Source organism: Pollachius pollachius, assembly GCF_949987615.1.
Source record: "Pollachius pollachius genome assembly, chromosome: 3".
In the NCBI taxonomy this organism is placed as follows: domain Eukaryota; kingdom Metazoa; phylum Chordata; class Actinopteri; order Gadiformes; family Gadidae; genus Pollachius; species Pollachius pollachius.
The window spans coordinates 37,794,866-37,819,198 of record NC_136936.1 but is presented as its reverse complement, the minus strand read 5'-3'; the positions used below and the strand labels follow the sequence as shown (position 1 = coordinate 37,819,198).

At 45.2% G+C, this 24,333-nt stretch overlaps 3 protein-coding genes across 4 annotated transcripts; all 3 read left to right on the top strand.

Moving 5' to 3' along the window:
- Positions 1-3,743: 3,743 nt before the first annotated feature.
- On the top strand, positions 3,744-6,394 carry col8a1a (collagen, type VIII, alpha 1a; the record flags this gene model as incomplete). The annotated part of the gene is made up of 2 exons (XM_079731745.1): positions 3,744-4,038; positions 4,458-6,394. 2 exons carry the CDS (start codon positions 3,744-3,746, stop codon positions 6,392-6,394), a joined length of 2,232 nt encoding a protein of 743 aa, XP_079587871.1.
- A 2,316-nt stretch (positions 6,395-8,710) lies between these two features.
- On the top strand, positions 8,711-9,401 carry jagn1a (jagunal homolog 1a; the record flags this gene model as incomplete). The annotated part of the gene is made up of 2 exons (XM_079732326.1): positions 8,711-8,808; positions 8,939-9,401. The coding sequence occupies 2 exons, from the start codon at positions 8,711-8,713 to the stop codon at positions 9,399-9,401; spliced, it is 561 nt and encodes a 186-aa protein (XP_079588452.1).
- Positions 9,402-10,199: 798 nt separating this feature from the next.
- Positions 10,200-24,114, top strand: tfg (trafficking from ER to golgi regulator). 2 transcript variants are annotated; one of them, XM_079733646.1, is made up of 8 exons: positions 10,200-10,329; positions 12,313-12,526; positions 12,651-12,734; positions 16,124-16,270; positions 16,864-17,031; positions 17,720-17,851; positions 22,436-22,531; positions 22,662-24,114. In XM_079733646.1, the coding sequence occupies exons 2-8, from the start codon at positions 12,343-12,345 to the stop codon at positions 23,081-23,083; spliced, it is 1,233 nt and encodes a 410-aa protein (XP_079589772.1). In that variant the 5' UTR covers positions 10,200-10,329; positions 12,313-12,342; the 3' UTR covers positions 23,084-24,114. The 2 variants fall into 2 exon arrangements, with proteins under 2 accessions (XP_079589772.1, XP_079589773.1); XM_079733647.1 differs by having other exon boundaries at positions 22,665-24,112.
- The last annotated feature ends 219 nt before the right edge of the window (positions 24,115-24,333 follow it).

Here is a 24,333-nt window from a genome sequence, read left to right as displayed (position 1 = left end):
AGGGAGGACTCCCAGCCGAGTGTGACCAGCTACACAGCATTGGTTTTGGCAGCAGATGCTAGAACTGCAGACCTCATGTACCACCGAACTCATGCATGAGCTAGCATGCTAAACCATGCTAAATCATGCTAATTCATGTTAAATCAGCACTGCCGCTGATTGAATTTGATGGGACGTGCAGAACAGGTGATGTAACAAATTAATATTTAAAGAGTGTATTTATTTATGTGTGTGTGTGTGGGGGGGGGGGGGGGGGGGGGTGTATGATGTGTGTGTCTGTGTGACTGTGTGTTCATGCGTGAAGTTAACAGTAAATGCATTGAGTGTAAATGGTATGATAATCACCTTTATAGCATGTTCATTAGATCCTAATGTGATCATCTGAGATCATGTGGCTTATATGTTTGGTTGCCAAGAAAGAAAAAAAGATACTTTGCATCCAATTAATCTAATGTAAGTGAATTTACATTAAGAATTCTTAATTTATTTAATGCAATGCAAAGACATAGAGACATACTCTGTCACCTTTCTAACACATATGTAACAATAGTGTGTTTCACCATTGTATAAAACCTGACTCTATACTCCCTCTAAAGGCAGAAAGGGGACATAGCATGTCCTGAGTTACAAACTTACCAGTTTTTCCTAACGTATTAGCTGTTGTTTTTTTACTGTTCAGTGAAGGTATATTAGCATCAGTAGCTACGTTGTTTTATCTCTATCCTCCTTCCTGAAGTAGACATAAATTGTGAAGTAGACAGAAATTGTAATACAACATTTCTATGCGTTTTTATAATTGTTCAGAATCTACACAATTATAAACACGCTTATAAATGTTGTATTACAATTTAATCTACATTGTAGATGATGTAGGCAAGCACTGACAGACAAAGTTTTATTCAATTATGATTTGTTGGCTTCTTAATTATAATATTTTGGAAATAATATATAGGCCTACAATATTTTGTAACTATTTTATAAAATCCTATTGAAATTATATATTCACAACATTTTGAAAATAACAGCTCCTTTGTTGAATGGAAAGTTTAAAGTTATCCCTAACCGTAGACCATAGTAAGTGAACAATTTTCCCAAATTCGCCAATCCGGGGTAAGCACATTGAAGCTCTTAATAAATGGCCTTCTTGAACGTGTTTACTCTCTGGCGGTTGGCTGGTTAAAGTGTGACTGATTGTCACACATCCTGGGCCAAATGTCAAAGTTGGACACTTTTCACTCCTTTGTTGCCTTGCCCGGCCACTTCAAGTGTCCTCTGTCCTGAAATGCTCTGCTTAGGTTTCCTCTGCAGTGAAATTCAGCATAATGTTTGCTTCTTTTGTCTGAAAACAGATGTTCTTAGGAGTAGGATAGTATGAATCAGAAATGTTTGAAACGTAGGAGGGCTTCTGATGAATCGGCTATTCTTTAAGGTTGCTTTCGGTCGGATGGGGAGCTCTGGTCTGTCTATGTCTATGCAGCATGGGTTTATAGGTTTTGTTTGTTCAGCGTTGTAATTCTCTGGTGTCTCTACGTTGGATGGCTCCAGACTTATTGAGAAGGAAGGAATTACCCCTTTTTCCACTATACTTCCTTGAGCCACTTTATCATTCAGTCAACAGGTTTTTCTTTAAACCTTATACCCGTACATTTATGCCGAGGGTTGAGCAGAATATTGAGGCTGGAATCCATACGTAGGGAGCAGAGACAGCTCCAGACTAACCCTATTCATCAAAGGTCTCCGGCACGCCGGGCCTTTCATGGCTGCGGGGAGGATGGGCCTCTTTCAAAGGTGCCGGCGAGAATGGCTCTCAAAGGGGCCGAGAGTAGCAGCGCCTTGTTAGAACCAGCATCCGGCCGACAAAATGGTAACAAGGATGCTTATCCTGCCTAGTAATTATGATGGAAAGGCCCAGAGGATGGGGTTCATGATGGGATTAGAATGAAGAATTATGGTGCCATGGATGGATGGATGGATGGATGGATGGATGGATGGATGGATGGATGGATAAATGGATGAATGGATGAATGTGAGAATGAATGGATGGATTCAATGAATTGATGGATTAATGGATGGATGGATTGATGAATGAATGAATGGAAGAATGGATACATGGATAGATGGATGGATTAATGGATGGATGGATGGATGAATGGAAGGGCATGATTACATACAAAGTATGCCATTGTTACATTTAAGAGTATAACTTCACTGCAATCGCTATATAATGTCTATATATTCGCTATAGTTGTAACCGAAAGCCTATGCTTGTTTTAAGAGTAATATCCTGCTTGGAAGAATAAAATTGTTGTTACATTGCATTGCGGGACAACAAACGATAGAAATAAGCGATTGAAATAGAAATGCATGCAAATGGGTGAAAGATCTAAATAAGGCTTAGTCATGCTGTCTCCTAGTTCTTGTTGTTGTTCACAAATTCAAATTGATGATAACCTTGCCGTTTTATAATCGTATCTTTCAATTTGAATAAACATAAGTATTCATGTTTGGTTTGGAGACGAGAGTCGTTGTCATAAGAAACACAACATAATGTGTTATCTTATTGACCCTATCTGGGATCAACTCAGGTACATTGATACATTTGATTTTCTTATTGTGTATATGGAATATTTCAGGAAATATAATAAATGAAAAAGTGATGGCAGAGATTTCACTTTCTTTTCCAAATCAATGAATTGTCAAAAGTAAAAAATGAATACACTCAGTTTTTCCGGTGTGGAACATGTTTTGTTTCTCAAATAAATGGCTTGAATCAGCCAGCCATGTCGAGTTGACGCCAAAGGATAAGGATTAAGAAAAATGGCTTTGCAGACAGTAAGTGTCACGCCATCTTCTGGTAAATAGCTGTTTTCCTATTAGTTTAGACGCTTGAACCACACGTTCTTCCCTCTCAGGAATGTGCCGTTCATACCCCACTATGACTGGTATCTGGACAACACTGACGCTCTGTCTAAAAAATAACACAGCAGACCCTTGGAGACACTCCTCAAGTCCTCTTACCCTGTTGTGAATTATTATTATTAATTTATATAAAAATGGGCAAATGTGAAGAATCCAATTCCAATATAAAGAAAGAGGTCTCTGTGAATAAGCAATAAGAATAAGAAATTGTGAACATCATGATTGATTAATTAATTATTGATTAATTGATCAGTTCCTACAGATGTTATTATTGGTGATGTTATCACACAATCCTACTTGACCGCTGGCCACTGTAAGGAAGCACACTTTTTGCCTGTTACCCAAATTCTATATCTGAATAAATAGAGGTTAAATTACAATTCATTCTATCATCTTAAAACCTAAAAAAGTAAGTTGTTTCCTCATTACAAGGGGAATTAAGATTCCCCTTGGGTTATCATGTGGGCCCGTTGAGACTAATTAAGGACTGTTAAATAAACTGACTTGATGGGAAATGACGACTACTGTGTAATGATGATGATGTTTAAATTTGTTGAAATATACTAATGACACCAACAAAGAATGGCATATGTTTTGTTAACACACACACACACACAAACACACACACACACACACACACACACACACACACACACACACACACATTCTCTCACACATACACACAACCACACCCAAACACACACACACACGCACACACACACACACACACACACACACACCCAACCCTACACAGCCACTACACTACAGTATTCATTAGTGTTTATTATAGTTTCCCTCTTCTGCTTCCCCTGCAGGCCCCAGCCATGCCTCCCCTCCCTGCCCCCCTCTTCCTGGTGGCGCTCCAGCTTGTAGGACTCAGGGTTGTCCACTGTGGGGCGTACTACGGACACAAGCAACACCCACAGCACCACCAGCCCATGCAGCACGTCCAGCACATGGGCATTGGTAAGGAGGGATTCCCCCTGCCACAGTTCCACGGTAAAGAGATGCCCTACATGCAGTACCCCCACTACAGGAAGGAGATCCCCCAGATGCCCATGCACATGGGGAATGAGAACGCCCATAAAGGGGGCGGCTACAACGGCAGGCAGGACAAAGGTAAGGGTCAACTATCAGCAGACAACCATAGAATGAGCACAACAATACATGCATACATACATACATGCATACATACATACATACATACATACATACATACATACATACATACATACATACATACATACATACATGCATACATACATACATACATACATACATACAAGCACATACATACAATCATACATGCATACATACAATCTACAATCATACATGCATACATACATACATGCATACATACATGCATACATACATACATACATACATACATACATACATACATGCATACATACATACATACATACATACATACATACATACATACATACATACATACATACATACATACATACATGCAGCAATTTTACTGGTTGTGTTAAGGGGTAATCATGGGTAAATCATGTGCCCACTGCCCACAGGTCAGACAGTCCCCAGTGGTGCTGAAGGAATGCCCCAAGGTGAGCCAGGTCTAGCCGGGGCCCCCGGACCAGAGGGACCCATGGGACCTCCTGGACCTCCTGGAAACGGACAGCCAGGGCCTGCTGGAATACCAGGCCCTCTAGGTCCACCAGGGACACCTGGGGCGGGCAAGCCAGGTATGCCAGGACTGCCGGGCAAGCCATGTGGAAATGGTGAGCAGGGGCCACAAGGAGAAATGGGTCCCAGCGGCAGCGAAGGCCCCATTGGACAGCCAGGGCCTCAAGGATCTCCTGGACCACCAGGGCTGCCTGGAATAGGAAAGGCAGGAGGTCAGGGTCTTCCGGGCCAGCCAGGCACCAAAGGCGATCCTGGGCACAAAGGCCAGCCAGGCCTGCCGGGATTACCGGGACCCAAAGGGGACAAAGGGATGGGTGCGCCGGGACAACCAGGACACAAGGGTCTCCCTGGACCCCGAGGGCCCCCTGGCGCAGGTGGTCTACCTGGCATAGGGAAGCCAGGTGCAAACGGACAGCCAGGGCAACATGGACCACCAGGGAAGCCTGGACCTCTGGGCCCAAAAGGACATCCTGGACCATCCGGAACGGGAGGGGAGCCCGGGCCACCAGGTCTACCTGGTCATGGGAGACCAGGCCAGAATGGCCTGCCTGGACAGCCAGGACCACTAGGAATGAAAGGTCATCCAGGACCCCCGGGTCTTCCTGGGAAGCCAGGACTACCTGGTTTTGGAAAACCAGGATTCCAAGGACCCAAGGGTGATAAGGGCATGGGTGGTCAACCGGGAGGTCCAGGACCTGCTGGAGATAAAGGTCATGGTGGTCTGCCTGGTATGCTTGGACCTCCTGGGCCAAATGGGCAGCCGGGTTCCCCAGGTATTATTGGACTGCCAGGCAGTGGTGGAGCCCCTGGTCCTAAAGGAGACCAAGGAGTAGGGGGACCTAAGGGGGTTGATGGAGTCAAGGGAGATCCTGGCCTGCAAGGACTTCCTGGAAAGGATGGTCTACCGGCAGAGCTTGGTGAGCCAGGACCAAGAGGTCCACCAGGAACCATTGGGCCAAAAGGAGAAAATGGGCACAAAGGTTTACCTGGGTCCCCTGGTTCAACAGGACTACCAGGTCCAAAGGGACAAGGCGCGGCTCCTGGTGAACTCGGGCCCCAAGGTCCAAAAGGAATTCCAGGGCTGGATGGTGCAGCAGGACCTATCGGACCACCTGGTCCTCTTGGTCCAAAAGGAGACAGTGGTGCTCCTGGTGGGCCTGGCATTGCAGGGGTGGGGACTCCAGGTGTCACTGGCCCAATGGGACCCCCAGGGAAGGACGGTACTTCAGGACCGCCAGGAAAACCAGGTGAGCCTGGTTCCCCCGGACCTCCGGGCCCACCTGGAGCCGCTGACCTGAATCCGGATTTGATGGGAGTCCTCCCGGGGATGGGCCCTGAAATCGATGGGGTCAAGGCTGGTGGTTACGGAACGAAGGGGAAGTTTGGGGCAAACGGGGCAGAGGTATTGGGGGCCAGTGGCTTGGAAATGCCAGCGTTTACAGCTTTAGTCACGACACCCTTCCCCCCAGTGGGTGCCCCCATTATCTTTGACAAGCTGTTGTATAATGGCCGCCAAAACTATAACCCTCAGACAGGTTTGTTCACATGTGACATGCCCGGCATTTACTACTTTGCTTACCACATTCACTGCAAAGGGGCCAACATATGGGTGGCGTTGATGAGGAACAATGAGCCTGTGATGTACACATACGATGAATACAAGAAGGGTTACCTGGACCAAGCGTCGGGCAGCGCAGTGCTCCCTCTACAACCGGGGGACACTGTGTACATTCAGATGCCCTCCGATCAGGCCGCAGGACTTTATGCTGGCCAGTACGTCCACTCGTCCTTCTCAGGGTATTTATTGTACCCAATGTAAAAATGAAAACAACACGTATTCGTTTTTTGTATAATAATAATAATGTTCGGTCAAAATAGGAAGGGTTATAACAGGATGACACAGAGTAAGCCCTAATTCTGAAATACAATTCAGTGAATAGACATTTCAAACGTCAACAATCTGTAGTGGGTGGTTGACAGAGATTAAAGACTTGTAGAAAGAACAGAAAGGTATGAGTATGAATGAGTGTGTTGAACAGTTCAATGATTTTCATATTTACAGACATAAATAAACAAATTGAATGTGTAACCTTGCAAAATGTTCACGTGAAATTGTGCTCTACACAATGTATGTGAACCTTCAAATCCTGTGTGTGTGTGTGTGTGTGTGTGTGTGCGCGCAAGCATACATGCGTGTATTTGTGTGTGTGTGTGTGTGTGTATTTGTGTGTGTGTGTGTGTGTGTGTGGGTAGGTGGGCTGTACTTGGAGAGTGAGAGAGGAGGGGGCTAAACATGTGCAGTATGGTTGTTGCAACAGTGTCATACTGTTGCCTCAATTTTTCATCACTCACCAAGTATGGATCACTTTATACTTAAGCTGGCAGCTTCCCTGTGTGGCAAAGAATGTATGCGGAAAGTTTGACATGTATTTCCTGTCAAACAGAGATTACGCATGCTATGTTTAGCTTGTGTACCTGGATAGGTTATTTTTTCTACTCTGAAAGCCTGAATTGTGATCGGTTATTTTCTAACGCAGACATTAAGAAGTTATGTAAGAGAAGTGTAAGGTGCAAGTTTGTACAGGTGATAATGTTTACTGGAATGATGGAAAAGGTTAACAGCATTCACATAACATTCTAAATTAAGTGTTTCCAAATGACTAAATCCCGAGACAGAAGAGTTTTACTTTGAAGTACAAATACGTACTCCTTGGACTCCAAAATGATGCTGTACTTATTTTTTCATTTTAATATAAGAGTAAGAGGAAAGGCAAAATATTCAAAACCACATGGGTCAAGAATTTTTGATATGATTAAATACGAAATGCTAAATAGTTATGCATGCAAGAATGTTAAAAGTTAAACCAAAAGAACATTTAGCTTGAAATTAATTTAAGACATAATTTGTTGCTACACCTATCCTTCAACAAAGAATAAAATACATCTTTATACAGCAATCACACTTAATGTACAAACCACTATGGTCAGAAGAAAACATCACATTAGAAAACAGTGCATTAGCTTGTCCCTGTAGTCTTATAAATAATTTAAATAGCTCATGCCAAGACTGACGGTTTAAAAACGTTCAGCTTGTTACTTGTTTCGTTCAGAAAGACATATTTCACTACACTACCCAATTTCCAAACTCAGATCAGTTTATTTTGGTAATTTGTAATTGGAAATCACAAGAATAACAAATATCCAACTCCTACGTCCTGTAGTGAAGATTACATCAGAAATAATTATTCTAGAAAATGTTACATGCTATATAAACTTTTGAATCAAGGTGCTAAAATGTTTAGTGTAACCAAAGAAACATCGATTTTGCATTTGAAATTGTGTATGTTGTTTTTCTTAATAAAATATGTAATATAAATACTTTGTAATTCACTTCTTTATTTGTAGGCGAACACATATCACAAAATAATAATAAAATAAAAAACGTTTGCATCCTTCTTTATAATGAGCAGTTTACATTAATATTTATTCTTTACAAACACAGCAGAAGTGAAGTGACCCCACCCCGCCATCTGCCCAGGAAAGATGCTGATGCTGCTTCTGTGTCGCTGTCCTATGATGATAGGCTCGGGCTTTACGCATGCGCATAGATTAATCAGACGGTCACTCATCCGCTCTTCCTATTTGTGCGAGGTTTGTGTCAAGGTGCGATCTTTTTTTCTTTTTTTTGCTAGAAGAAATTCCAAAACGGTAAGCAACCTCGTGATAACAACGAATATCGAATTGTCAGTATTTATGAATGATCGTCAACGAAGGCAAACGTAAACAAGCGTTTCGGTTTGCGAGCGCTCGTTTAACATTTCCAACTAACCACACGCAGAGCGGCTGGCGATAAATATCGTTTTACAAGTCGAACAGATGATTAATTCACAGAACTGTCCGATTGAATGATCTATCTATCTCTGTGAATATGTGTGTGTGGCGTTTGGTTTAAATGTTGGTCTTATTTGTAGGCTTGTTGAGTAAAGCACATCCCTTTGTTTCCAACAGCATTCAATTTAATGTCCCTTTTTCCAAGCCCTCCCTTCCTGAACATTATTGTATCTCACTTATCATATTTAATCATATTTGATTGTTTAAACAGGATTGGGCTGAGTTTTAGTAAATAACACTCAACATGACGTCCCGTGGAGGTTTCAAGGCGGCTGGTACGAATAAAAGTGACTTCAAACCAACCAGGGCAAGGCCTTCAGCACACTCACATTACCAGATGAGGTACACTTCTAATCTGTTGTTAACCCCTCCCTTCTATATATAGGGTGAAAATAGTTTCTGCTGATTTTCTACCTTGATGCTCCCCCTAAACACCTCCTAACCGCATCATGTCTCTTTGTGTACTGCCCAGCTCGCCACTAAAGTCTGAAATCCGCAAGTTGAACTTTGTTCACCTGGCCACCTGGCTCCTGGTGGCGGCCCAGGTCGCCGTCAGCCACCTGGACCTGGTCTCCCATGCCACGGTGTCGATGCCCTTCCAGTGGCAGTACCCCTACCTCCTCAGCATGCTGCCGCTGGCCACCAGCAGCATCTCCCTGCCCAAGAACAACATCAGCTACCTGGTCATCTCCATGATCAGCTCGGGCCTGTTCTCGGTGGCGCCGCTCATTTACGGCAGCATGGAGATGTTCCCCGTGGCCCAGCTGCTGTACCGGCACGGCAAGGCGTACCGCTTCATTTTTGGCTACTCGGCGGTCACCATCATGTACCTGGTGATGCTGGTGGCGGTGCAGGTGCACGCTTGGCAGATCTACTACAGCAAGAGGCTGTTGGACTCGTGGTTTGACGACACTCAGGAGAAGAAGAAGAAATAAAGGGGGTTGAAGGTGGAATTGCTGTATTTATTTTAGGTGATTTTGTTTATTTTGAGAAAAAGAAAACTATATGCATTCATGTTTCGTCTTTGTTTTTATAAAACCCAGAAGGTTTAGAGTTGTAGGCCTGGAATCTGCATTGAAACAGTTTACAAGAAATACTTGAAAATACTCTTTATGGCTATGTCAATTACATTTTCAAATTTAGGTGATGCCTCGAAACTACATTTTTGATCAAGTCAATGTACAACACGTCCAAACACAAAATATCAACTGTAACAAATAGATCCACTTGTAGGCCTACTGACTTCTATACATTAGGATAGTCTAAGCCAAGGAGTAGTATTTGTCTTGTAATATACTCAAGCTTATTCATATTTACAATAATGAAAACAAGGCTAAATGTAGGACGTATTACTTGCCTATAGCTGTTACAGAGACCTCCTGGAGTTTTTCTTCTTTCCATGACGTACAATATGCTGGATTTTCCCCGATACATTTTTACCATTCTAAAATAAAGTATAAATAACAGCAATTGCCTGTATTTCTCGTTTCTGTCTCTGTCCCTTTCTGCAATATTCTATATTTTTGTTATAAATGTAAAGCGTGCAAGGGTGCATAGGTCAACTTTCATTCTCGTATTTGGACACTGTCATGATCACTGTAAGGGTTAGTGATGCACTCACAACCTAAAACCCCCAAAAATCGAACCTGACTGTATTCAAATTGGGTGTTGCCCTTATGAGTCGTGATTATATTATCGGAACTGCGCATGTGCATGGGCGTATGCCACGTAATGTTGGACGTTGACAGTCGCGTTACTTCCTGGTGCTCACAATCAGCTTCTGTTAGCTAAGCTTACAAATTTCGATACTCATAGTGTCAGCAAAACCTGTCCAGAACAGCGTGGTCAAGTCTTCTGATTCAGGTTTGTCATACAGTTTACATAAATGTACTTTTAATTATATCAAGTTATTGTATTATATAAACGTTACTGATCATAGGAGCCTATCTGAATAAGAGTTAGCTAGCTACATAGCTCTGTGCTAGGTACGCAGTCAACCCACAGCAGTTCGCCCAAACAGGTGTCCGGACTCAATTGCTACTTACGTAATTTGTTCTATTGACATTAATCCCCTAGGTCATTTCATTCTACTACCTTATCCCTTTTTACTGGCATCATTCCTTCAATCGACGTTAAGGATATGAGCTAAAGAGTGGAGCCATTCATACCGGCCGGTTTATTCAGAATACCACTCAAAGTGATATCCTTTGGTCTTGTTTAGCAGATGACCGTCATCATTTATGGGATAGTGAAAAGTCTGGTCGGTCTGCTTTTGGGTACTGCGGTTCTTGTGGTCGTTATTGGTCGTAGAGCTGAGATGCTACCTTGGCCTAGCTCCTGTTAGCTTCTTGAAACTAGCCATTCTTCGCTGCGTTCAGATGAGATGATGTTGCGTGTTGCTTGAGTTGTGTGTTGATGTGTCGTGTCTTTAGTAGAAACTGACAGGTTGACTAACAACAAACATGTTGCCAGTATTCCGTGCTGTCTTCCAGCTGTTGCTGCAAGTAGGCTAACATGTTAAGTGCAGCCACACAATCCCTAGCATCAGGCCAATTACTTGTCTGTCAAAAGGCACTGGAGTTAATCTGGAAATAAATATCAACTATTCTTTATTTCCGTAAGGTGTGTCAACGTTATGCAGAGTTAATTAAAGGGTGAGGGTTAATGAATTTATTATATTGGGATTTATTTACAGAGTTGTCAGGTGGATAATGTTTGAAATAGTGAAAAGACGTTTAAGTTATAGTGTATCAGTACGTTCGTAGTCGCTGATAAGATCACGTTAGTACGTTTACAAAGGTCAATTAAAATCATGTTGTTTACGTCTTATCATCGTACGTTTTTCGGGTCAAAGTCTGTATAAAGATACAGCTGTATCGTAGCTTACAACAGTCGCACGAACATTTAAAAAGTGGTAGTAGCTCATTTCACTTTCAAATCGGTATTTAAAACCAATGTTATTATTAATCCTATTTCCATTGCGTACACATGTTTAAGGGCCAAATATTTTGGTCATCAAGGCGTGTTCCTTCCTATACACGTACTAGTTGTCCTTCGTATGGAACTCGTAATAGTATTGGTACATTTAAGTGGGCTAGCCCTTCTGATTTTTCTCCTGCGGAGCAGGTAATTAAGAGATCCTGCTTAACAAACATACTAACATGGCGATTACTACTGCTTGACTTTGTCAACAACAATTTTATGAATATCTTTAATCCCCTTAACTTCCTAAATACAGGTCTACACTATTGGCCACCTGAATCTCAACACGAGTTCGTATATTTAATGTCAATGTATTTGTTGGCATTGTTGTAGGAATATTAGCATACAGGATACCTAAAATATTAACAAACGACTCTCAATTACTTTCTATTGCAGTAAAGATTAAGAACTAGGTGTGTACATCGTTTAAGATTAGACGACCTATTAAATAATTCTAATATAGCTCTAATATATTTTAGTATTCCATTTTATGATATTAGACACTAGAAAACAAAAAGCTTTTTATTAGAATGGCTAGGATTACTATCCCAACAAGGCAGATTGCACTAGATTAAATCCAGGGATTACTTCCCTCAATTGCTATAGAAAATGTCTGGAACTCAGAATATTCTAGTTCATAATGGTGTCATGAGAACATGGCTTCATTCAAACAACCATCTTGAATATGCTGGGTCAAATCCCTCAGCGATCACCCCCACCAAGACAAACTACTGTCAACATGCGCACAAAACCTACTTGCGATATTGGAATGTCAATAAAACATTCCAATACCACAAGTTAAAAAATGACCTTGTTGTCCACCGCCTCGTTAATAAGCAACATCTCTTTGTGTGGCGGCTGCAGAGGTGGGAGCAGAAGAGGGCAGACGGCACCATGAACGGCCAGCTGGATCTAAGTGGGAAGCTGATCATCAAAGCCCAGTTGGGCGATGACATCAGACGCATCCCCATCCATAATGAGGACATCACCTACGATGAGCTCGTGCTGATGATGCAGCGCGTGTTCCGGGGGAAGCTGCAGAGCAGCGACGAGGTGGCCATCAAGTACAAGGACGAGGGTATGTCTCTGGCTGGATCGAGAGGGCTGAGTGTCCGTGGACGAAAAGGATATTGGCTGAAAAAGATGTGTAATGTGAGGCGTTTTACTTAACCATCATCTCTTCTCTTCCGACTCCTCAATAGATGATGACCTCATCACGATCTTCGACAGCTCAGACCTCTCCTTTGCCATCCAGTGCAGTAGAATACTCAAGCTCACTTTGTTTGGTAAGACGCCGTCATCACACTGAGTGTCTCCCATCCTGAACGGGACCCACCGAGTGTTCATCCACAATGTAAAATCAATCACATGGATTTCTACTTATTTTCCTTTGGCTTGAGATGATATTGATACAGTATTTATTCTATTTATTCCAATTTAACTACAAAAAATCACTTCACATTTATGTTGTGGTACTTACTACAAGTGGGCACTGGATGGCAGTCTAGTCCTGCACCAGACCATAGATTGTGTCCAATCCAGGTCTCTGGTTTCTCCAATTCTGCCAGAAGCTGCAGGCCTGATATATTTCTGTATTGCTTGTTTGCATTTGTTAGATGCAAATAGATGTGTTCAGCTAAACGTTTGTGCTAGTTTTACCTGTTTGCATAAACTCAACCCAAATCCTTCCAATTAGTTTTTTAAATAGCCCACAGAAAGACATGCATGCATAATGCATGCATATATTAAAGGCACTCTAAAGTAATGTCCTATGCTTGTCATGATAAATCTATAAAGTAACACAAGAGGGGAAGGATTTCATCCCAGTTGTTAAAAGTCCATGAAGCTCCAGCATACGCAGCGACCTCGCATGGAAAATGACATTCCCTGGTGTTCAGAGAATGAAAGTTGTTATATGGGTATTATGAGTGTTCCAGCCGCCACTGTCTCGATAGTGTCCCTTCAAACCCCTCCGTCTCTGGTTTGTATCAAACACCCACACACAGAGACTTGGCATTCTCCAAGTGGAGACCAATAGGACACTGTTGAACCCTGCTTCATTTCCAACCTCATTGGAAATGGGAGCAGGGTTCATCGTTGATACCATTTGCTGCAGAACCACTTGCTTTCGTGCTTGTAACTTTAGCTCCATTCGGGGGCCGAGGAATTGTGCTGCACATCAAACCACTTTGCCAGGCCTGGTGGTTGCAGCTATGGTTTATTAAACTGTCATTCATAGCTTGCATAAGCCGCTGCTTTCCTTCCCATGACCTCCGGCGTCCATTGTATTGTGTTTGGTGTGGGGGGGGACCTGTGTTTGCCTTATTTAATTAGTTTCCTTGGCTCAGTCTGAGGATGAAAAGTTGGATTTTAATATGGAGAGCGCTTGGCATGCATAGCCATCCATACCAAACCGATGGCAGGCAAAGCAGCTTTTGTGTGCGTCGGTGGCCTGCAGAAATGAACATGCTGTGTTTTTGTCGAGCACAAAATGTCAACAGTGTATTCATCCCGGGACATGGTATATACATTCATGGAGGCAAGCAGTTTATTTCTCACCAGCACATTCTGCACTATTCCTTCTGGCACAAGCCTTAATGGCGTTAAAGACTTACCAGCTGGGCTACTGTTGGGTTTGGTCAGACCATTGATTATAGCCGGTTATTTACATATTTGTAACATGCGTTGTGAAATGTGAGCCTGCTAAACAGCATCCACCCCATCCTGGTACCTGCTATAGGTGTGGACATACCATTCTCGGTGCACAGGCCCAAGGGCTTAGAGTACAACACACTACATGTTAGCCAGTAAATCTAGTTTTTTAGCCCATGTGAAAAATATGAATTTCTGCCGCTTGTTATTTTGGAATATCAATGCTGTCAGGTTTTCAGAAAAATATTTGAAAGTAGGGCTCGACAATATGGCCATCACGATATACTGTTTCATATCAGTCGATAAAATAATTATTACGATATAAGTCAGACTTTCAAAATAAACATAACTCTGGGAGTGTGTGTGGATGATGGCTGGTTTAAACAGCCACACTTGACGAATCAGTTTGACTCGGGTCAGGTGACATCAATGACATCCTGCCAAACATACATGAAACAAACATCACTGCTCTGTCAATATTATTTTCTTACAAAAACGGCTGCTCTTATGTAAACTGAGTTTAACAGTGCTTCAGGATACAGAAAGTTAACAGTGCTCAGTTGCTTCACATACAAAAAAACTGAGGTCAATATGAAGTTGTATATGAAATGCGCCAAACACTGGCGTTATACTATGTCTCCAAGGAGCTTTAAGAGAGGTGAACCCACTGAAGCAGATAGAATTCCAAAACTGTGATTTGAAAGAATGTGTTTTAGGAAAGAGGGGGTTGTGTTATCCCCTATGGTTTCGATCCACGCCAACCTTATGAAACATTTTTTGTACCGACGTGTAACTGTTGATTGTAATAATAAGCAATGTTGTTTATGAAATGCGCCAGAAACCGTAGCATTATATTAATAATGGATTGAATTTATATAGCGCTTTTCTAGACACTCAAAGACGCTTTACAGAGAAGGGGGGGACCTCACTTACCACCACCAGTGTGTAGCACCCACTTGGGTGATGCACGGCAGCCAATCTGCGCCAGAACGCTCACCACTCACCAGCTTGAGGTGGAGAGTGAGGGAATTAATGAGTCAGCCAATTATACAGGAGGATGATAAGGGGGCCAGATTGAATGAGCCTGGTTGGGCCAGGACACCGGGGAAACCCCTACTCTTTGCGCTAAGTGCCCTGGGATCTTTTAAGACCTCGGTTTTACGTCTCCTCCGAAGGACGGCGCCTTCCACAGCACAGTCTCCCTGTCACTGCACTCGGGCATCAGGATGGATGTTAAGGCCAGAGGGAAGAGTGCCACCTATTTGCCACCAACCGACACCACTTACAGCACCTGGTATTCCCAGGCGGTCTCCCATCCAAGTACTAACCAGGCCCGACCATGCTTAGCTTCTGAGATCAGACGAGATCGGGCGTGTCCATGGTGGTAAGGCCATAAATTATTAACCACTTTAATATTTAAATAATTAAATATTAAAGGGGTCAGGGAAGCCTAACCCTTACTCGGAAGTGGACATTAAATACATCGCTGCTCAGACAGCTTCATCATCCACACACCCCATAGCGTTAACGTTATAGTAGATGTGTACGGGAATACTTAATCACAGACACAGAGTTTGACCATCCACACACACCATGGCGTAATACAATAAGTGTCCGAAAAGCCCAACAGACAGAGCACCAAACAACCATTGGCCCTTGGTCGTGATGTCAGACCACCTCAGAAAGGTTCTCAGAAGACAAAAACAGCCACCTGCATGCGCAGCAGAGCGGAACATTCACGTAGTGAATGGCAAAACAGAGATAGGGATTGGTGCTGTTAAATGTACATCGGAAATGTATCCATAGAACATATCATCGTGGAAAATTATATCGCAATTAATATTGATTGATCGCCCACCCCTCACGTTATTGGGATTAAGACCCAGCTGTCCAATATCCTCTTAAGGGTCAAGCGCACAGAAGGGCGCCTTGTTCAGCTTGAAAGAAATACCCATTTTCCCAATGAGTAACATAAACCATGTTGTAACTTCCCTAATGTCTTATACGTTGCGTCTCTCTCCAGTGAACGGCCAGCCACGACCCCTGGAGTCCAGTCAGGTGAAACACCTGCGCAGGGAACTCATCGAGCTCCGGAACAAAGTCAACAGTCTGCTGGACAGCCTGGAGCCCCCCACGGAGCCCGGCCTCGCCGCCAGCGCCCCCGACAGCGGTACAGAGCCCCTCCCACCCCGCCTGAGGCGCTCAAACCTCTCCTTCCCCCCGGTTCCCCTTCTAAGCCTTGCTGTGGCTCTGGAGAGTGATGTTCTGTTCGCACACACACAACCCAGGGTTTTAGGGTAGTTATTCATTTGGCTGCAGGACACCAGGCTCCACCTCTCTCTCTCATTTCCCATCAGGATGACAGTTATGTGTGTCTGGTTTTGACGTCAGTTGCGGCTGTAAAAGGCATTATTCGAATTGAATGCACATAATATTTATGTTTTGAACCTTGAAACGGGGGGGGATGAATCGCAACGATGCATAAAATTGCGAGTTTCCATCCTCACACACGCATCGTTGAAAGGACATCAAAGGAAAATGCCTGCAGGCCATATCATATGCATAGTTAATTTCCTTTTTATTCAGATCCAAAAATGTTGTGGTGAACAGTCAGGCTTCTTTTAGTGATTCGTCATGGATTCTCGCTGGCGTGGTCTTGATAGCTCATATAGCGTTGTCCTGTGTTCAGATCGTTGAGCTGCACTTTCTTCTTCATTCCTTCCTTGTCTTCATACAATATTCAACCTCTTCTCTTCCCATTAGAAATGGTGGACGGGCGTGAGGGCAAGGCACCGGCGGCAGAGCAGGCCTTGAGGCAGGCCCCGCCTGTCAGCGCGGCCAGCATGTCGGCCTTCGACCCGCTGAAGATCCAGGAGGAGGTCAGCAAGAACGTCATCTCTGCTTTCGGCTTGAGCGAGGACCAGGCCCCAGGTAACCCCACCTAGCAACGCAACCTGGTCTTCCTGTTTTCTTTTTTTATTTCATGGGAGGAACGGAAAGATGCCATGACTGCAGTAATGAGTCAGGGCCAGTCAGGGGCGATTCTAGGGTCAGAGCTTTAGAGGTGCTGAGCACTCAATGAGCCCCACTGCCACACCACCCACCCTTTTTTCACACAAAAACAAAAAATATTTCTATTGAAAAATAACTTCATAATTTTAACATTGGTTCAACTAACTCAAAAGATTTTATGTTTTGGACATTATTTAACAATTTCAAAGACGAACAAATATAATTTTTAGAATAACATTTCTTACTCCCAAGTTTTAGGGGTGCTGAGCCCCTTTTTAGGGGTGCTTCAGCACCCCTAAAAATGGGCTAGCCTCGCCCCTGGGGCCAGTGATGACCATGTGATGCCGGCAAAGGGTGTAGACCCATTATTTAACCCATTTGTACCAGCTGCTGCGCTGTGCAACATTGTATCTAGTCGATACAATGTTGCGCCGCGCAGCAGCCTACAAATGGGTTAACGGGCATTCGTTCTGTGGATTTGTTAATATGCCATGCTTTAACGCAAGGCCTAAAATTGTGCTTGTATTTGATCGATCCATATTTGGTTGCCAATATTCCCATGTGTCTTCATAATGCCTTTTGTTTTTGTGTGTGTATGTGTTTTCAGCGCCCCCTGGTGTAGTGGCTGAGGAGCGCTCGGGAACCCCCGACAGCATCGCCTCCTCCTCCTCTGCTCCCCCCCAGCAGCCGACCCCTCAGTATGCAGGAGTCCAACAGGGACCCCCTGCAGCCATGGACGGTGAGACAGGAGCACATGCATCCACACAACGTAGACACCGGCACAAGCATGTGTTGTCGGCTCACATACATGCATACCATAGATGACAGGTATGCATAATTAATGGCCAGTTGTCGGTGTGTACATTTATATAGCATAAATCATGAGTATGAATCCACTGTACAGACCCAGGGATGCACATCAATAGAACACATTACCGTGTATTAATAGTACATTCTGTCGTCTAGAGAATGTTTTTTAATTATTATGAGGGATGATGGAAGAGCCGGTTTGGCTGAACAGATCAAACGTAAATAATAGGAGTCCATTAGGACCTCTTTCACTGCTTTAATTGATATACGTTACTGATTAATTCGGATTTGACTGCTGTGCTTTCGGCGCACCCTTCTGTAATTGTGAGCAAACGGGCCTCTGTATGGTCCAACCCCCTGGTGAGCGAGACTGTTTCTCTCCCTCTCTCTCAACATCAGTCCGAATGGCAGCTCTGTTTATGATATAACTGTCGGTGGAGCTGTTGGCTAACTTAGTATTTTCCATAGTAGTCTTTATAAGGGAATGCATTTCTGTGGTCTCTCTGGCCACAGTGCTGTGCTGCGGTGGGTTCTGACCACCGGTGTCACGGTCTACCACCCAGGCTTGTTTTTTTGCTCCCTTTGGTCCCGTATATTTTCTTTAATAACACTCACGTTAGTCACTTGGTGTCAAAATAAACAACCATCTGCTGTTTTTCATGTGCTGGTGTCTGGAATTACAGACACTGCTAAAATGGAATTTTGTATTATTGGGGGCGTGCAGATAAGTGTTTCTTAAAAAGAAAACCTCACACGTGCTTACACACACACCACAAGTTATCTTTCTGGTGACTCTTTAAACTCTTGGAGTGATTACATGCTATTGTGTGGAACACTAGCTTTGGGTCGATTATTGTTTCGCCCTTTATAGGTACAGAGCCAGTACAGACTTTCCCTCTCCCCTCAAAGAAGACCTAACTGTGCGTATCTTAGTCACCACTGTACAACAACAATAATACTTCTGCATTCATCTTCATCAAGAATACCATGCTATCTCTTAGATGTGTGCTTTCTCCGAGCAGCATTATTTAATTTCAGTGTCATTTTTATCTCATGCTAGGCCCAGACCCAAGGCCTCTGAGTAAGTCTATCTCATCTGGGACCAGAGAGAGGGAGAGAGTAATGAGTGAGTTAGTGTTGCAGTGAAGGGAGTGAAAGATCCAACCTATTTGTGCTGCTTTTCAGGAGGATTATTCTAAACTCCCCTGCCTTTAACATTTGTTTGCACAACGGTGGTCAGCCCTTCTGCTGCATCTGAAACATCGGAGAATGCCCTTTTCCTGCACACTTGATTTCACTAATAACCCCAATCAATAATCCACTGATTAGCTGAATCAAGTTGGGGAAATGAAGGGTTGGAAGGAAAAGTTTAAGGCTGCAGTATTATTTTCGAACTTTGATTGGAAATTCTCCAATCCATTCGGAACATCCAGAGCTGCAGACTTGTTGGACATCGCAGACGTCTAAATGCACCTGCAGTACCGTCATTGGCTCGCATGACCAGATCGAACTCCCTCCCTCTCGCCTCTCCAACCAGCAGCTCTGTGGTTTGGCTGGACCATGGTTGCAAGCCAAGATCTGTAGTGCCTGGGGTTGAATTTCATGGGGCCAATGGGAGGAAGCAGTCATGTATACGGACACCGCGTTAGAGGGAAACGCAGTTCTCACCGAAACAGCTCGGCCTCAGGATGGGTCTGAGCTGTTTTCAACCATTCGGAAAGAGTCCATGAGGTTCTTTTGGAGAGATGGTCACTTTTTCCTTCCTGGCAGTTGAAGCTTCTGGGGTACCACCGGGGTCAAGCTGGCATTGGGAGTGTGGAGCTTATCTTGCAGCTCAACCTTTCAAACCCCTGGTTGGAAAAACATGACAACAGGAGTTTCAGCAGGTCCCTGAATCTCCAACAGTTCCTGGAGCTCCATCACATACCTAATGCTCCACCCTGACCTCATCGTACCAGAAGGTGTCCAAAAACAACATCTTAAAAAAACTCACTTCTAATCGAATGTCTCACGCATTGGCTCGTTGCAGGGTTTTCATGCACAACGTGGCGGATCCTTTTGGAGCACTACCAATCATTTGTCTTCCGCACCCCCCCCACCCCCCATCCCTCCCCACCTCCCTCCATCCCTCCCCACCTCTTCTTCTTTATTTCCCTGCCTTCCAAGGCAGCAGATGGTCGGCACACTGCCTTGGCCGACAGAACAAGTTATTCCGAACCGGGATTTCCTGAGATACGGCCCTGTTCCCTCTCCACTCTGACATGCCCTCTGACACATTCTGATAGTCCGTGGGGGAATCCGTGACATCGAGGTCAATCCGTGGACACATAAACTTTTGGTGAAGATGCCAAATGTGTATTTGTGTGTGTCTTAAGATCAATCGGATTACTTGTAACCTCAAGAATGCGGCTAACAAGATCAATAAGCAGATGTCAAACGTATATTTATTTACTCCACTTCGTAAGTCGTGTCACTGAGGCCTCTTAGCAGCAGGTTTTCCACCGACCAGAGGAACACCCTGCGCTAAGAGAGCAGCGTGGACCGTCCCGTGAGCAGCTGTATACCTAACACGAGGAGGTGTGTTTTGACGGAGAACGTTTACTTTCTTAAAGCAAATGGCACTGATGTTTTCTCTCGCTAAACCTCTGATTGATAACCTCGAGGGATGCTCGGCATTGTTTATTCTAACTCGAAGGCCATGTTCTCGCTGTCTCTCCTCAAAAGGGTCCCCAGCGGTCCCCTCTTCCCCCTTTGCAGAGAGGCTCTGGTTCTGCTGGAGTTAAACAAGCTCCGAGCACCGCGGGCCAAACGCCGCCTGACAGCAGTGCATCCTTCCATCAGTTACATAACGGGGTGATGGATAGCAGACTGAAGAAAACAAGGGGGGCGTCCAATTTCACACATAGGCCCGCGGGGGAAAAAAACAAAGAGTAAAGCTCATGGCTAGGATGTGAGTGATGTTGTCAGCGGGTTAACAGATGGCTGCCACATTCACTCTTTCCCCAGGATCACAGCGGATTAATGCAGATCCTAGTGTTGCCTTCCACAGAGTGGTTGGGTCTCCTTACACAAATAATTTCTCCCGGGATGATAAATGGTGCGCCGTTGTGTTGGGCGCATACATGGAATCCGATCCTCCTGAAAGACTTATTTCAAGAGCAAGAGTTTCCCCTTTGTCAAGCCGTAATCGAAGGGCGTTCATGCACCACGAGATATGTTGTTGATATTCGCCGGTTGCCAAGCTTCTAGACCCGGCAGCAGCGGCCAAGCACGGAGGCCTCTTTTGACCCCGAGTACATGGGAGTCTCCAAGGCGCGGGTCCTCCTCCCGCTGGCCGGGGGTTTCCCTCTCAGTTCCCAGGAGTCGAGGAGGGCTCCTTTATCTCGCAAAGGGTGGAAAGCCACACTCAGTTTTACTGCCACAGTAAAGCCACTGAACTCTGCAGGGCCCCTTTGTCTCAGGTACAGTTTTGTGCCTTCATTTATTTATCTTTTAGGTGTCATTCTTTTACTTATTTTTGGGGCTGTACGTTCCAGGCTGGACAGTGCGAAGTGTTCTCATAAAGAAACGAAAACAAACCCTGGTTTGTTGACGTACCCCTTGTGAGAACTTCCAGCTCGGCCAAAGACGCTCAATTTATTCCTCCCGATGGACGAGCCAGAGTTGTGTCTGCGTTTCGTTGTGGCAAATGTGAGGGGAGGTATTGATAAGTAATAACACGATGCTGAAATGTCTCCCCATACGTCTTTAAATGAATCAATCCCATCAGTGTCCGGGCTATTCAGGGTCCTGAGCTCTTAGTGACAGCACTCTTCCTACATGTGTATTCATAAGCGGCATGGAGCGGTGAAGTCATGGGTAACCCGACCGCTGGACGTTAGCCTCGGCAGACACGGGGGGCCAGCCTCTTGGCATCGACCGCAGTTACCCCCGCGACGTGGACTCGCGTTTTGTTTAGCATCTGCGGCTAGCCACTCGTTGGGCCGCGCCAGCACACGTCAGTACGACACGGCGCAGGAATGCTGGAGTGCGTGAGCACGCCTGTGTTTTGGTGTACATTGGTTTCTGTCCGCCGTGGCACCTGCATGCTGCGGTGTTTAGCTTGGAGAGCCCCAGCTGGCCGTGAGGAGTCTGGGTGCTGGGCCTCTAGGAACAAACTGTTTTATCATGGCGCGAGCAGCTGTGGTCGTTCAGGCCGCCTGGTGCTGCTCTCTCCACATGTACCGATGCAGGCCCGTCTTTACACATAATCGGTTCCGGTTGTTTGTTAAAGGTATCCATTTGTAATGGGTTTGGTTTGGGGGATGTGGGTAATGTAATGAGACGGTAAAGGATTGGTGTGGAGCTGTTTTCGTCAGCCTTGATTTGTTAGGACGGCACACAAGGAGACATTAGTGTTCTCTCTGTCAATACGATCCTCCCCTTATATACAGCATGCGTGTGTTTCTCAATGTATGGTTTGAAGTGCTCATCCCCTGACCTCATGCGGTGTGTTTTTCTCTTTAAACTGCAGGCCAGGTTTATCAGCAGTACCAGGCTCCTGGTGGATACCCCCCCCAGCAGCCTGCTGCTCCTCCCCAGCAGCAGCAGTATGGGCTGCAGTACGCCGGTAAGGACGCTGGTCGGCCCGCGGCTGACATGCTGTGTGTCGCTGCTCCGTCAGTGCTTTAGGAAAAATACCTTATCTTGTGTGTGTGTGTGTGTGTGTGTGTGTGTGTGTGTGTGTGTGTGTCTGTCAGCAGGCTACAACACCCAGCCCGGAGCACCACAGCCTGGCCCTCCGCAGCAGCAGCCGCAGCAGCAGCAGTTCCAGAGCTACCCCCCTGCCTCCTCCCAGGCCCCGGCCCCCGGCCAGGCCCCCACCCCGGGCTTCCAGGCCGGGCAGCAGCAGCAGCAGCAGCAGCCCCCTCCGCCCCAGGGGGCTCAGCAGTACCCCCCGGGAGCCTTCCCTCCCCAAAACTACACCGCCCAGGCCTCCCAGCCGGCCAACTACAGCCTGCCTCCCAACGCCCAGCCCGGCCAAGGGTACCAGCCGCGGCCCGCGTACACCCCGCCCCCGGGCAGCAATGTCACCCCTCCGCCCGGGTCAGCTAACCCCTATGCCCGCAACCGCCCCCCCTACGGCGGTGGCTACACTCAGCCGGGGCCCGGGTACCGATAAAAGCTGCTTCAACCGGGCGCCGGAGCACCGCAATACATCTAAGGCCGACCCTGTGCGGCGCCAGGCTCTGCGTGGCCTGGTCGCCGTTCACATGGTGTTCAAATCTGACCCCCCCCACACTGTTCAACAAGTTACCCCCTCTATTAGAAGCACCCACCCCCCCAGGTCTGTCGTGTGTTTCCATGCTGTCTCTCCAGCACAACATTCTGACCGCTGTTGGATAGTTTTAGTTTGTTTTTTAGTTATTCCCTCTCTCCCCCCACCCTGAGAGAATGGCCTGCTAAGTGATAACCATGCCTCCACCGTCTGTGTGTAGTTTTAATTCTGTCTCTGTGCACACCCCTGTGAGAATCCAAACAGGCTGTCGCCGTACAAGCTTTTTATTTCTCTTTCGTCCTTCATGAGCAACATTATTTTTCCTGCGGAAATCGGCGTATCCCTAATATCCATCTATATATATATATATACCGTGCTCGGCAAACAGATAATGTTGATAATGGAAGCGTCTAACTGGCCTTGTTGGTTAGATGCCTTTTGAAGACTCTTATAGAATAAAATGTTGCACCTTTTATGTTTTTGGTTTTGTTTTGAAGTTCCTCAACGTGTGTATTAATTATGTTGCTGTTTAAACTGCCCTGCGTTGGAAACACTAGCTTATGTGAGCCATGGTTCATGGGAGGTTGCAGATTGTTGGCATCCCGAAAGAATTAACCTGATACCCTCTTTATCTTCTTGTAATTACTTTCTCTCGCTCTTTCTATCAATTTATCCGGTCACTCGTTTTTACTAATATATCAAATAAAGGAAAAACTCACACCTTTCCGTAATATTAGTTGTTAATGTATAAATTGTAACATTTTTTCTTTGGAACCTAATAAAACATTGAGACCCAAGTGTTTTCTTTAGTGGGGATATTTCGTTGCACCTGGAAAAGCTTTCGTCTCGGTCGCTTGCCCTGTCTACACCTCCTCGTTGTGGTTTCTGAGTTCATGTCTGTTGAGCTTCGCTTCCCAGGTCTCTCACTCACTCCTTCCCCCGATTTGGAAAACCTGGCCCCGTGGTCTTCATATTTATTTTCTTGACCGAGGGATGTGGTAGACTGGACTATGCGGCGAGAGGGAGTGTGGTGAGTGTCTCATGTTAAGCTGTCTTCCTGAGTAAGAAGAATTGAGCGAGATGGGTTTAAGGGTAATTTCATAGGAGGGCGTATATGGATATACAAGGCCTAGGTGTATGGTCTGTGTCAACTT

Bases quoted from the DNA above. Each gene is read 5' to 3' on its own strand.
- tfg (XM_079733646.1), top strand. From the start codon at position 12,343: ATGAACGGCCAGCTGGATCTAAGTGGGAAGCTGATCATCAAAGCCCAG. The intron at 12,527-12,650 runs GTATGTCTCTGG...ACTCCTCAATAG, and splicing joins CATCAAGTACAAGGACGAGG to ATGATGACCTCATCACGATC. The intron at 17,032-17,719 runs GTAACCCCACCT...ATGTGTTTTCAG, and splicing joins GAGCGAGGACCAGGCCCCAG to CGCCCCCTGGTGTAGTGGCT.